This window comes from Palaemon carinicauda, chromosome 26 (genome assembly GCF_036898095.1).
Source record: "Palaemon carinicauda isolate YSFRI2023 chromosome 26, ASM3689809v2, whole genome shotgun sequence".
Lineage (NCBI taxonomy): Eukaryota > Metazoa > Arthropoda > Malacostraca > Decapoda > Palaemonidae > Palaemon > Palaemon carinicauda.
The window spans coordinates 34,342,824-34,357,823 of NC_090750.1; the positions used below are offsets into that span (position 1 = coordinate 34,342,824).

At 38.9% G+C, this 15,000-nt stretch overlaps 1 protein-coding gene across 1 annotated transcript in view; it reads right to left on the minus strand.

Moving 5' to 3' along the window:
* Positions 1-15,000, minus strand: part of LOC137619483 (plasma membrane calcium-transporting ATPase 4-like) — a 230,634-nt gene that overhangs the window by 29,236 nt on the left and 186,398 nt on the right. Inside the window, exons 12-15 of the mRNA XM_068349545.1 lie at positions 7,600-7,762; positions 6,286-6,387; positions 2,755-2,934; positions 2,084-2,278 (exon numbers count right to left, since the gene is read on the minus strand). Of these exons, the coding sequence (XP_068205646.1) occupies positions 2,084-2,278; positions 2,755-2,934; positions 6,286-6,387; positions 7,600-7,762 (640 nt within the window). The remainder of the gene's footprint in view (positions 1-2,083; positions 2,279-2,754; positions 2,935-6,285; positions 6,388-7,599; positions 7,763-15,000) is intronic.

A 15,000-nucleotide genomic window follows, 5' to 3' on the forward strand; every position in this document is an offset into this window, starting at 1 on the left:
TGACGGGCCGAGAGTAGGTTGTGAGTCAAAGGCGAGATGAATGCAACCTAGTCTTAGCCCGTCACATTGGTTACCCCGGAGTGACCCGGATGGAGGTCTTGAAGGGTCACTCCGTTGTCACCAATGTGACGGTCCAAGACTCAGTTGCATTCATCTCGCCTTTGACTCACAACCTACTCTCGGCCCGTCACATCAATATATACAAAAAAGAGAAATGTCGTTACTATGTACACTCGTGTGACACACGGGTGGTACACCACAATCAAAAAGGTACTAGAAGATACTATGAAAGAACGCATAATATTACGCTACTCTCGATATTTGACAATGTTATAACTATCAGTGATGTGAATAGTATAGCATCAGTTTGCATATCTATGAGGTGCTAAAGAAATTTAAATTACACAGTCACTAAATTTATAAACATCACCACCACCAATTTTGGCTAATGCTTGCAACAAAGGAACCCAATATAACTATGATTCTATGGTGTTCCACACAACCATCCAACACTTAAACAGTGCCAAGCTAAGTCACACCTTCACACTCATAAGCCTTTCATTAACAACTCGCAACCAATTTTCTATTAAGCAATTTCTACTCACTTTTTCTTACTTAAAAAGGTATCAGGTATAAAAACCAGAAAAAAAAACTACAAAATAGATCCATAGAGACTACGTAAGTGGAAGAACTTTCAGATAGGATCTCCTTAATTATGATGATGTTTCTAATAACGAATTAGACGATCTGATTATTGTTCTTGTTCCTATATGGGAATCAATATAAAGTATGTAAAGAAAATTCACACACATGCACACAACTATACTGTATATACACACACACACACACACACATATATATATTTATATATATATATATACATATATATATATATATATGTATATATATATATATATATATATATATATATATATATATATATGTAAATATATAGATATGTATATATGTGTGTGCTTATTTATTTACCTATTTACTTATTTATATGCATGAGTAAAAATCATTAAAACTGACATGTGGCAAGAAAAAATATTCATGAAACCACGAAAGGAGAAGTAAAAAACTAGATTAGAGTTGATGCTTTCGTATTGTTGACATAGTTAAACTCAAGTTGAAAATAAGCATGGACGCATCGCATCTATGATGCCAGTTTCTTGACGACTTCAGATAAATCAGATTCAAGTAAAGTTGATATTTAAGGGTCACTGGAAAACAAACCATAGCTTAGATTTACGGTTTGACTTTGACCTAGGTTCTTGCCTCTGGTAAAATCAAAACCTAAATTTAGAATATGGTCTGTTTTCCGGAGGTCATTTACTGTATTTTTTTTAATTCTAATCTATCTGAGGAGAGATCAATAAGTTTACCTCATAGGATTCCATTCTTGTATAAATCGATCAATCTTTATCTTTATTTTCATTGTAATGTGACACTGTCAATAAAATAAAAGTACCATCTCATATTAGGTTTTTTCTTCCTTGGCTACATATATATATGTATATATATATATATATATATATATGTATATATATATATATATATATATATATATATATATATACATACATATACTGTATATATATATATATATATATATATATATATATATACATATATATATATATATATATATACACATATATGAATGTATATATACTTATGTATACATTTGTTCTGAAATAGATTTACCTACATTTATATATATATGTATATGTATATATATATATATATATATATATATATATATATATATATGTATATATATATATATATATATATATATATATATACAAATATACATTTACATATATATATACAGTATATATATATAAAGGCATACATTAATCTCATAGCAATGTATTTTAACAGACATGCTTCATTCATTCATATATATGTAAGTATGCATATATATATATATATATATATATATATATATATATATATATATATATATATATATATATTAGAGAGAGAGAGAGAGAGAGAGAGAGAGAGAGAGAGAGAGAGAGAGAGAGAGAGAGAGAGAGAGAGAGAGAGAGAGAGAGAGAAAGCTTCAATTACTAACCATAGCAAAGCCAACATCTGCTTTTTTCAAAGCAGGTCCGTCATTGGTACCATCACCTGTAACTGCCACTACTTGACGCATCTTGTCGACTTTGGAGTTGATGATTCCTTTCACTAGTATATATTTATCCTGGGGAGATGACCGGGCTAATACTCTCAGTTTAGGCCATAAGTTGTCCAGCAGAATCTGACTAACCTGTAACGAAAGGGTAGTACGTCTTCATAAAATATTTCTGGGAAAAAATGAGATGTAATGTGGAAACATTTTGGATTTATTAATAAATGCCTTTTAAATTTAGTTATTATTTGGATTTTTTTTCGTAAGAACATGTATTCGTATACAAATAACATACATTTTGAGCTATAGTGTAAATTCTGAAGAAGAAAATTATGAAATTTATTCGCGTTTTGAGTTTTCATGAGAACATCAATATATACTTATTTGAAGCAATAACAGAAGCAGCAGCAGCAATGAAAAGCATAATGACGTCAGGTAAGTGATGATACATTGATATAATTTATCTTTACAGAAAACCACTGAACAACCATAAATAAATCAGGATAAGGAAAATATATTTATAGAAATGAAAGAAATAAAAATTCAAAAGAAAGGGAACGAACAAAGGTGTTGACGAAACCCCACCATATTTCCTTTTTGTTAGAGTGACTAACCTCTCCTTTCTCGTCCCTAATGCGGTTGTTGAACTCCTTACTGTCAATGATGAGACCCTCCTTCCCCGGTTTCAAGATACCGCATTTAGTGGCGATAGACTTAGCCGTCTGGACGTTGTCCCCCGTTACCATCCTCACGGTGATGCCAGCCTTCTGACACAGGGATATGGCATCCGGAACCTGCATCAGATGATTATTGTTATTATTACTTGCTAAGCTACAACCCTAGTTGGAAAATCAGGATGCTATAAACCCAGGGGCTCCAACAGTGAAAATAGCCTAGTGAGGAAAGGAAAAAAGGAAAATAAAATATCTTAATAAGAGTAACAACATTAAAGTAAATATCTCCTATATGAAATATAAAAACTTTAACAAAACAAGCGGAAGAGAAATAAGATAACAGAGTGTGCTCGAGTGTACCCTCAAGCTAGAGAACTCTAACCCATGGTACAGAGGTTATGACACTACCCAAGACTAGAGAAAAATGGTTTGATTTTGGAGTGCCCTTCTCCTAGAAGAGCTGCTTGCCATAGCTAAAGAGTCTCTTCAACCCTTACCAAGAGGAAAGTGGTCACTGAACAATTACAGTGCAGTAATTGAGTGAAGAAAAATTGTTTGGTATTCTGTGTTGTAAGGTGTATGAGGACAGAGAATATGTAAAGAATAGGCCAGACTATTCGGTGTGTGTGTAGGCAAAGGGAAAATGAACCGTAGCCAGAGTGATGGATCCAATGTAGTACTGTCTGGCCAGTCAAAAGACTCCATAACTCTCTAGCGGTAGTATTTCAACGGGTGGCTCGTGCCTTGGCCAACCTACTACCTACAGTCATTAATCTATTTTGGGATGAGAGATGTCAGTGGGATCACTTTCGTGCTTATCAAATGAGTAAGGTTCGATTCATCATGATGCCAATATATAGGTTTCAGTGACAGAGCTAGCCTTCATCAGCGGTTATGATTTTCATAACCCTTAGAACAGTACGTTTCGCATTCTCATCATACCTTCAGAATGATTTTGTTATTTAGTCATAGTCATGAAAATTCTCCTGATGAGTGATTTTGAGGTTAACACGATTAAAGATTTTGATGAGTTTCAAATATCAAATAATTGTTAATATTAGGACAATAATCACAAGACTGATTGAGGGCAATGGTGATAAAAATCTCTGGAATTACAAGGTCATGATGGTATTTAATTTACCAAGGAAGGTTTATGGTATGATTGTAATTGAAAAAGTAAGACAAATTATAAAATGCTTAATGGAAGAAAAACTGTGTGAATTCCAACGGGGAAATTGTGTTATAATCATACTCTTGTATTGTATCGTTCTTAAAATTCTATACAAAACTTGAAAGTAAAGGGACAGAGGTGCTTGTTGCATACATGGACTTAGAATAAGATTGGGATAGATTCGATGAAAAGGTTCTGCAGCGAGTTAAGGATATATGGTATAGAAGAAGGTTAGTTGTTGAGAGAGATTAAGATATTTTTTTATGAAAGCGAAAAGTTTGTTGCAATCTAAAAATATAACAGAAAGTAGTTCAGTGTATATGGAAGATGAGAACTATATTTTCATTGTTCACTGTATGGACTGAAGTGAGGCAGATGAGAGAAGCTGTTTGAAAAGCTGTTGGCTAAGAAAACTATTCGGGATTGGAGGGTTAAATAGTTGATATTTGCGAATAATAAAAATAAGGAAATAATGAATAGTGATTTCAGAAAAATGATTAAAAGTTTGAAACAGTTTTCGAAAGAAGGAAGCTGTAGGTAAATGTCAGTAAAATTATGCGTATAAAGGTGAATGGAAACCAGGAAAAAAGAGCAATAAATTTTTGAGAATGATGGAAAAATTAAAGCTATGATGAATGATTATAAGGAAAGAGTTTATGCAATTAACAGATAAGTGATGAAAAAGACGGCAGCAGGGCATGTGCAGGTCTGAAAGGAGATTTGGTATGTCTACGGAAGTCAAGGAGGAAATGTATGGACGGTAAAAGAGAGAAAAAAAAGTGGAAATGCACATAAGAGGTAAAAGGGTTATCGTAGGTCAAAGGATTGGCCATAAAAAAAAAAACAATTACGCTAAACTGGTGAAAAGTTTATAATTTGGATATGCTAAGATGAATGAAAGAGAAAAAGTAATGATAAAGGCATTGAAAAGAAAGGCCCTTTAATATTGCTAATATGTTCTACATAAATAATTCAAACATGATTCAGATATTGATGAATTGAAGAGCAGCGACAGTAGTGGTGATTTTATTTTTTATTTTATTTTTTATTTTTTTAAAACCATCTACTGTGTGGAAATCGTAATGAAGTTTAAGAAATAAGTTTGCCCGTGACATAAGTGTTGTGATTTCTTTGGAACATTCTCCTGTTTGTACAACAGAGTAAAGTGTAAAAAAATAAACAATTTTGTTTTTATATGCTACCATCTACCGGAAAACTCAATAACGTGCGAGAAATTCGTTTGCCAGTGATAGTAGTGATGATTTTTCTTTGATACCATCTACCGTTATGGAAAACGTTGTAAAATGTAAAAAATATGTTTGCCAGTGACAGCAATGTTGTTTTAATCTAGGTGTCATCTGCTGTTACGAAAATGTAATACAGTATGAAAAATATGCAGAGTAAAAACACGTTTACCAGTGACAACAGCTTTTTTCTGTGATACTATCTTCTGTTAAGGAAAATTCAATAAAGTGTTAAATCATGTTTGCCACTGACAGAAGTTTCTTTATCTTTGATGCCATTCACTGTTAGAGACAACGTAATGAAGTGTTAAATATGTTTGCCAATGACGAAGGTGTTGCTGTTTTTTACTTTGGTACCATCTGCTGTTAAGGAGGATGTAATAAAGTACAAATTGTGTTTAACAGTGATAGCAGTGTTGATTTTTCTCAAGTTCCATCTACTATATAATGTTAACGTTATAAAGTGCAAAAATATGTTTGCCGGTAACAGCAGCGTTTTTTCTACTATGTACTATTTTGGATAAATCGTTTAATTCATTAAAGAAATATATTTCTTATGTTTTGTTTGGTACCAAGTACTGTTAAGGTAAACATAATTAAGGGTGATAATATATTTACCCCTTACAGCAATGTTGTTTGCTGTACTCTTTATTATCAAGGTAAACGTAGTTAAGTCTCAAAATGAGTTTGTCAACGATACCAGTGATATTTTTTCTTTGATACTATCTACAGTTAAAGAAAATGTAATGAATTGTGAAAATGGGCGTTTGTCAGTGGAAGCAATGTCTTTTATTATTTATAACATATACAGTTAGAAAAACGTAGTTAATTAAAAAAAAAAATTTCAGTGAAAACAATATTGTTTTCTTTTTGGTACCATGTACTGCTAAGAAAACACAAAGTACAAAATTATGTTTGCCATTGATAACATTGTTTATTTTCCTTGGCACCTTTTACTGTTAAGGGATTCTTAATAAAGGAGAGAGAGAGAGAGAGAGAGAGAGAGAGAGAGAGAGAGAGAGAGAGAGAGAGAGAGAGAGAGAGAGAGAGACTTACCTCAGAGCGAACAGGATCTTCAACTCCTAAGATCGCCAAAAGTGTCAAATCCGTAATTATTACGTCTTCCTCGTTCCAGTCAGGGACAGATTTGACTTCAGTCTGAGTATAAATGAAACCAATTTAAATTTCCAGGAACAATATCATGTCTGAAAGACTATAATGCATCATATAAATGTTTCACCAACCATTATGAACGCTATGATATATGCTGTGCCTTATAAATATTTAACGTATCGTAGAAGCATTTATTCTAATAGAGAAAATATTCTAATTGTAACAATGGCCTTTCATCCACTACATATGAGAATCTGAGTATTATGAATGTCATTCAAAAGTTTTTTTAATGTATATGTTTTTCTACTAATAGTATGAATTAATAGTTATAATAGTATATTTTCTATGTCATTAATAGACGGTAACATCATTATGAAGTAAAGATTTAATTTCATTTAAGAAAACACATAGATATATTTTGTCTGTAAAGTATACTTCTAAAACAAACATATTATTACAGTGAATCGATCGAAAATGGCATTTGCATTTTCTTCCAGTCACTCCCAAAATATCGACCTCTGAGCTTTCCTCTCTGTTTTATGAATAATTCAAAAATTGTTTTGTGAGCAGAAGGGTTGTCATCAAATTAGAAGGTTAGGCTATTACTAATATCTTTTGTCACAGTGACTGAGATTGATTTGGTTTTATAAGGGAAACTCCCTTTTTTAGGCAAAATATACTCACTGTGGCAAGGGATCCCTTAGGTTTATCATTGAAGTATAGCTTTATCAAATATATATTTTAGTAAAATATATATTTTGAATTCTCCATAAAAAAAATTTTTTTTATAAAAAAGGAATTATAAGCAAGGAATTCTTTATTTTTACAATTAGATAAACTTGCCTCTTCACAGGCAAGAAGTTAAATCTGGAAAGGCCTTCCTTATCTGTTGTCACTTGAATAAAAAAAAATGTATGCTTTTTACTAAAAAAATACACCTCCATAGAGAACTTTCATGTCCCACCTCTTCACACTAGAAATCCCATTATCCAAAGTAGGCAAGCTTCAGCAAAGAGTACTTAGTCCATTTACCATAAAAAATTACCAAACCGTCTGCTTTTAATATTTGAGTCTGATAAAGTCAGTAAAATAAAGGAAGGTTTTCAACCAATCTGAGAAGTCCAGAATACAAAAATACGAGAAAGTTGATTCTGTAAGAACGAGAGTATCTATTCTGTATCTGGCCATGACCCCTTGATAAAGTTCAGTCTTCAAGTAGAAAGATAAATACAATACAAAAGTTAAAAGAATTAAGACCTGGTTCAAGGCGGGCTGAAATGGCACTAGATCTCTGTATGCTAGGCCGATGGTTCTCAGGCCCTGGGAAGCCAAAGTATTCACGACGTCCGTCTCCAGAGCTTTCTGGTCTTGCTGGCTGAGTCTCTCGACTTCACCCTTGTGGTTGAGGATGAACGAGCATCTGTAGGGGGAGGAGGAGGAGGAGGAAGGAAAAACAGTCATGACCTTACATTTGGGGTAGATAACATGAGAAAATGAAGCTATAATTGTTTCAAATTTCAAAATAAAGAAATAATAATAATAATAATAATAATAATAATAATAATAGTAATAATAATAATAATGATAATAATAATAATAATAATAATAATAATATTCTAGGAACATTTTTCAAATTATGACAATAAAAACAATGATAACAATAATAGCAACTGTAATAATAACTAGGAAGGCAGCATTTGCCAAACAAATACAACATATTTTTTTTGGGCTCAGGCCATGTCGTCCTGATGGAAGTTCCTATTAGGTAGCTTTCTAGGGTATATTTGACTACAGTGATATTCCCAGAGAATTTTACCTCAGGGTATCCAGAATTCTAACTCCTGGAGCGAATATCCCTAAATAATCTCACAGGGATATCGCATAATATCAGAGGACGTATTCTTGACACGTCACATAGCTATCTTCACCCCGAACAGTATTAATGCTTCGAGGGGGTACAGTGACAAGAATCTGAAACGAGAATAGAAAGAGAGCCGCTCATAAGGCATCTCTCCTATTCCGTTTCCAGTGTGTATCTGATGAAGGTGGTAGCGCCCTCTTTATTCCTTTTCGTGTAGCTCTACTACTCGGTGTTTTCCCTTGTTTTCACTTGTTATTTTGGATTTAATTCAACATTTTGATGACTTCTCCGGCCTCTTCTGCCTCTGGAAAGTTGAGTATTATCTTCACTATGTATAAATGTAAGCTCTTGTCGTTTTGTATTAAATCAAAAGTGATATTAACGTAAACAAGAGCTGTTGCCTACCGGAGGCATCCTGGATGCTATCGCTCGCTCTTTTGGGTCATTTAGTTAGCTGGAGCGACGTTCCCGGTTTGTTATGCTTTAATAATTTAACTATTTAGCTCCTCTAGGAATGCTTATATTATATCGTCAGTTTTTAGCTCGGTGATTTCGACACGGGTCGAGGTACCGATCTTGCCCTTCGCGAGGCTTCGTAGCCTAGACGTCTGGCACTATTACTTTCATGCATGATATAAGTTTTTCCGAGTGTTATATTATTGAAGCTACAGGCAAATATTTTATACATGTAAGATATTGTTAAATGTTTTTTCCAAGATTGTATACGAGAGAGTTTCGGTGATTTAGGTAATCGATTCTCACCTTACCTAGTCTAGTATTCTACGTACAGTAGTATACTTTCGCACATCCCCGATTGTTCTTTTCTCCTCCGGAGGCTAAGTTCAATCCCTCTCTCCCTCTGTAAGCCTTCGGCTTAATCCTAGTGGTTCTATCTGTATAATAACTCAGGTATAACTATTCTAGGATATGTCTGTCCTGACCTGATAACCAGAGTGACTGGTTTTTTAGGTTAGGGCAGAACATCAGAGTTTTCTAGTCTGTGGTCTGCTTCTTCCTAGCTTAGAGAATGAGTCTCCTTTGCTAAGTTAGGGGCGGACACAGGAAGCTTTGCTTCCCTAGTCCTCGTTGGAAGGATTCTGTAAGAGATGATTCCTTCCTCTAGGGGCCTAGCAGACTGTCCTGTGTTGTTTTTCTCGGGCTGGAGAATGAGTTTTCTCTGTTGCCCGGCGAAATAACTTCACTTAACTTTGTTCTGGTTGGGAGGAGGATAGCAAGTATTGCCAGTCTTCCTCCCTAATAGACAACTCTAGGTTAAGATGAGCTTCCTTAACTGCTGAGTGTGTCTCTGGCTAGAACGAAGTCTATAGGACCCTTATCCCTTCCCCACCTCTCTTTCTTTTATTTTCTTTTGGATGCAGTCCTACTTCCGTATCTAGTATAGGTTAGGATGGAGGACCAGCTCTGCTCTCTGCCGGCTGGCATTACGTGTCGGCCGGCAGAGACCCTTTGTTCTTTGTAGAGTGAACCCCAGACCTCCCTTGGTCTCCCTTCCATGTCTGCCGGTAGAGCCTGGCAGGCTATGGATTCTTTGGAAGCCTGAATGCTACATTCTCCCCTTCCATAAGTTCACTCTTTCTGGATGGAAGGTTGTATGGCAATGCCGCCTTATAACCTTACATCCATACTGTTTCTCTGACTATTGTGTTGCACCCCTAACCCGGCTGCCGGCTTAACAGCCGACAGCCGGGCAGGTGGAGGTTCTCTGGTTCTTGGCTAATGTCGGTGGGCATGGGTATTATTACCTTTGCCTGCCGGCAGTGGAAACACAGCCCGAATCTGCTGGCCACTATGATTAGCGGCCGGCAGCCGTGTATTAGTGTTTTCAGCTGTCGGCTGGCAATGATTACCGGCCGGCATACAGTCGCGAATCAGTGGGCTGCCGCCTATTAGTTAAAGATAGTATATCTTTGAACTAAACAGGGGTAGATGCCGGCCGGCACGTGCAGGCGCACGCCGGCACGTACCGGCGCGTGCTTGCCAGCACAACAGCATGCAATGTACGGTAGTTGCTATATTTGTAGTGTAGTACACAATGCATTAGCAGAAACTGCTGTACAGAGCTTGCGATAACACTAAAGTTCTTCATCATACTTAATATTATCCTGTACAGCCTTTTGTTGAGACCGGACAATATATAGAAAGTAAGTTCTTTCTGTATTCTTTCTATCCCGTATATTAAAACTTTATCTCAAGGTGCGAACTACACCTTAAATTTCCGTTTAGGAAATTACATAAAGGTAATCTAGAATAGAATTAACTTTAGTTTTAATATCTCGGGAGGTTTCAGCAATTGACTGGGCAGGAAATACAAGTATGTGTCTTTCCTTCTTTCTTTTATAGCTTTTCTATATAAGCTAAATGTCTCAATATAAGTGAAAGCCTTCACTTGATACTCATGGATTTTTCTTCTCTTTATAGGAGGACCATCCGAAGTGCGGGAGTGTGTTCTGTAATGTCCGCAGTAAGAACTTCTGTGGACATCAATATTGTAGGAGGCACGCAGCTTGCGCAGCCTCCAGAGACAACTGTAGTATTCTGATCTCCTCTCGTATTTGGGGTAAAGACCACTTTCCCAATGAAGTGGTTAAAGAGGTAGTAGACAAGGCCACCATAGAGAATAGGAACCTTCTCAAAAAGTGAGGCTTAGATCTTAAGAGGAAGTCTTCTCTGGGTGAGGGTCCCCAACCCAAGAGGAAGACAAAAAAGCCTGGGCCATCCTCTCGGCCGGCTAAACCCTTCCGACAGCAACATCAACAACAACTTCCTGTGACCGCGGTGCCTCAGATAATGGCACAATCTCCAACCACGTACCAGCTGGTACCTCAACAAGTACCAGTAGGAGGGAGACTACAGTTTGTTCTAACCTGATTACCGAGGCTTTTGACGACCCTAAGTCGACGGAGTCAAGGGATGCTGCCAGGGAAACGTTACGATCCTGGGTGAGGGGTTTTCAGAAAAACACCTCCGGCCCCTAACTTCCAAATGAGAAGATGAAGGCCTACCTTTTCCCTAAAGCACAGGCTGATGCAATCATCCCCCAGCCTCAGGTGGAGATACCAACTGCCCAGAATCCGGTAGATTCTGAAGTCTCGGCCGCCCTTCAAGACATCCAATTGGACGATAGGATGTCGGAGGTGTCGGAGTCTACTGAGAAGGGCCTTCTAGGAGAAGGTCAGGAGGAGGAGCTGTTCCAGGCTCTTCAAGTAGAAGAGCAAGAAATCGACGAAGTGTTGGTTACATCAGTTCCAGACCCAGAACCTGTTCCTTCTACATCGTCTGCTATCCCAGATGAACTGGGAAGGACTCTTTCTTCCATTGTTGAGATGATCCAACAAATTCAAAGGAAGAATGATGAGAAGAAAGCTGCAATGAAACGGGGGATACGTAGACTTGCAGCATCACGTGGGCCCCAGAAGCGGCTCAGCGTGAAGGATCTTCCTCTGTGCTCGGATACCAATCCTTGGAGGTATGCCGAACACATGCCAATGACAACCGGGAAGATCGTGATCTCAGAAAAGTTGGGAGCAATTCCCCTGGAAGAAGTGGAATTTTGGCCCAACAAAGATTCTTATCCGGACTGCTATGTCCGTCTTAGGAAAGGAGCCAGCCTTAAAGGAGGAGACGGAGCCGAAGGAGGTCATAGTTTTTTACCATAGTAAAGCTCAGACGTTACTAGCGAGCTCGATGAAAGAGAGGGGCTTCTCTAACTCAAAGGTGCCCTCCTTGAGTAAGAAGCTTCCCTCCTTTGTGGCCTCTTTTACCAGAGCCTTTCCCTTCTTGGAAAAGGGATATAAGGCAGCCTTAAAGGCGGTGGAGGCAGGGAAACCATGCCCCTCCTTGAAGGAGTGCAAGCCGTTATCTCTGACCTTGCCCTTCGACCAAGAGGACTGGAAGGACGTACACCTTACCTTCTCAGTCGGGAAGCCGGAAGCTGATATTGCTGAACACCAGTTCGGTGAGGCACTTCCAAAACTGTCGGAGGTTTTCTTGCGTAGAGAGCAAGAGACAAAGGAAAGACTTGCGGCATCGATGTCGTTGCAAACGACACTAGAAACGATGGCAAGTGACCCCAAGAACCAGGACATGCTCATGGTTGTGGCCAAAACCCATCTGGCCACAGTTACGAAGGATCTCTATAGCTTTTTTAAAGCTGGGAGAGCCTGTAGAGAGTTTGTGTTCGCCTCAGCTGCGGTGAGGCACGAACCGAGGAAACTGATCTCCTCTCGTATTTGGGGTAAAGACCACTTTCCCAATGAAGTGGTTAAAGAGGTAGTAGACAAGGCCGCCACAGAGAATAGGAACCTTCTCAAAAAGTGAGGCTTAGATCTTAAGAGGAAGTCTTCTCTGGGTGAGGGTCCCCAACCCAAGAGGAAGACAAAAAAGCCTGGGCCATCCTCTCGGCCGGCTAAACCCTTCCGACAGCAACATCAACAACAACTTCCTGTGACCGCGTTGCCTCAGATAATGGCACAACCTCCAACCCCGTACCAGCTGGTACCTCAACAAGTGGCGACACAGTCGCCAGTTTTTAACCCAGCCTTCGAAAGGCAGACTTCTTCCTTTCGTTCGAGAGCTAGAGGAACAGCCAGAGGTTCTTCTAGACGCCCTTCAAGAGGAAGGGGATACAGGGTAGGACGCGGTCAAGGAGGCAAGGCCTCAGGTCCACAGCAGCAGAAGTAAGATACTTCCAGTAGGAGGGAGACTACAGCTATTTAGGGATCGCTGGACCTTCGATCCCTGAGCCCACAGCCTAATTAAAAATGGACTAGGATGGAGCTGGAGCAGTCCTCCACCTCAATTTCCTCAATTCTTCCAACACTCATCCGCCGTTCTGGAAGAATATTTCCGAGAACTCTTAGACAAAAGAGTAATCCGGAAAGTTAAGTCCATCAAATTCCAAGGAAGGCTGTTTTGTGTTCCAAAGAAGGACTCAGAAAAACTCTGAGTCATTTTAGACTTGTCGCCACTCAACAAGTTCATAGTGAACTACAAGTTCAGAATGCTCACGCTTCAACACATAAGGACCCTACTGCCCAGAAGGGCACATACTGTATAGACTTGTCTGACGCTTATTGGCACGTTCCAATTAATCGTCATCTCTCCTCCTACCTAGGCTTTAAGTTACATAGAAAACTTTACGCCTTCAGAGCCATGCCTTTCGGGCTAAACATAGCCCCAAGGATTTTCATGAAGCTCGCGAACGCAGCTGGTGTGGGCAGCATCCAGGACAGAATGCATGCAAGCTTCTAAGATAGTGATCCAGTTCCTGGAACATCTGGGATTCAAGATCAACATCAAAAAGTCTCGACTTTCTCCAGCTCAGAAATTTCAGTGGTTAAGAATCCACTGGAATTTGGAGTCACATCGACTTTCCATTCCTGGTAAGAAGAGGAAAGAAATAGCAGGATCTGTCAAGAGACTATTGAAATCCAAACGGATATCAAGACGCAAACAGGAGAGAGTGCTGGGCACTCTACAGTTTGCTTCAATAACAGATCCAGTGCTAAGAGCACAGCTTAAGGATGCAACAGGAGTCTGGAGAAAATACGCATCAAACGCAGGAAGAGATCTAATAAGACCACTACCGACTCGACTGCGAACGCGTCTCAAGCCGTGGTCCAATGCCAAGCATTTGAAGAAATCAATACTTCTTCAACCTCCTCCCCCGTCAGTAACTATCCACACAGACGCTTCAAAGGAAGGCTGGGGAGGTCACTCTCATCAGATGAGAGTCCAAGGAGCTTGGTCCAATCTTTTCAAGTCATTTCACATCAACTTTCTAGAAGCCATGGCAGTACTTCTGACACTAAAGAATGTTTCTCCTCGTCACTCGACCCACATAAGATTGGTTCTAGACAGCGAGGTGGTAGTGAGATGCCTGAATCGACATGGGTCGAGGTCACCTCAAATCAACCAAGTGATGTTGGCCATGTTCCGCTTGGGGGAAAGGAAGAAATGGCACCTGCCAGCAGTTCACATTCAAGGGTTCCGCAATGTGACAGCGGACGCTCTATCCAGGTTTACACCTAGAGTCAGAATGGTCCCTTGACGCAGGATCGTTCTCCTTCATCTCGAGTCCAGTCCCAGAGCTGCAGATAGACCTCTTTGCGACGAAAGACAACAAGAAAATAGATCGTTACGTGTCCCCATACGAGGATCCGCTAGCGGAGGCAGTGGACGCTATGTCCCTGGACTGGAACAGATGGTCCAGTATTTATCTGTTCCCTCCGCACAACCTCCTTTTGAAGGTTCTCGATAAGCTGAGATCCTTCAAAGGGAAAGCAGCAATAGTGGCCCACAAGTAGCCAAATGGCGTGTGGTTCCCTCTGGCATTGGAACTACGACTAAAATTCGTACCGCTACCGGATCCATCCCTGTCTCAGCGAGTACAGAAGTCGACTGTCTTCCCCTCATCACAGAAAACACGGAACCTACATCTCATGATTTTCTCTCCTTAACGATGAGAAAAAGATTCGGTGTTAAAAGTCAGTTCAGATTTTTGGAGGAAACCAGAAGACATTATGAGGCTTCAGTATTTCTGCTTGTACTCGCTTTGGGGGCCAGAGTTAGTGAAATATTGGCTCTCTCTAGAGAGGAAGGCCACGTCCAGTTCTTGGAAGGAGAACTGAATCTATTTCCAGACCCATCATTTCTCACCAAGAACAAGCTACCCACCAACAAGTGGGGTCCCTAGAGAATCTGCCCTCTGAAGGAAGATGTATCTCTATGTCCAGTGGAGTGCCTAAGGTCTATCTTCATAGAACTTCAGACTTTAT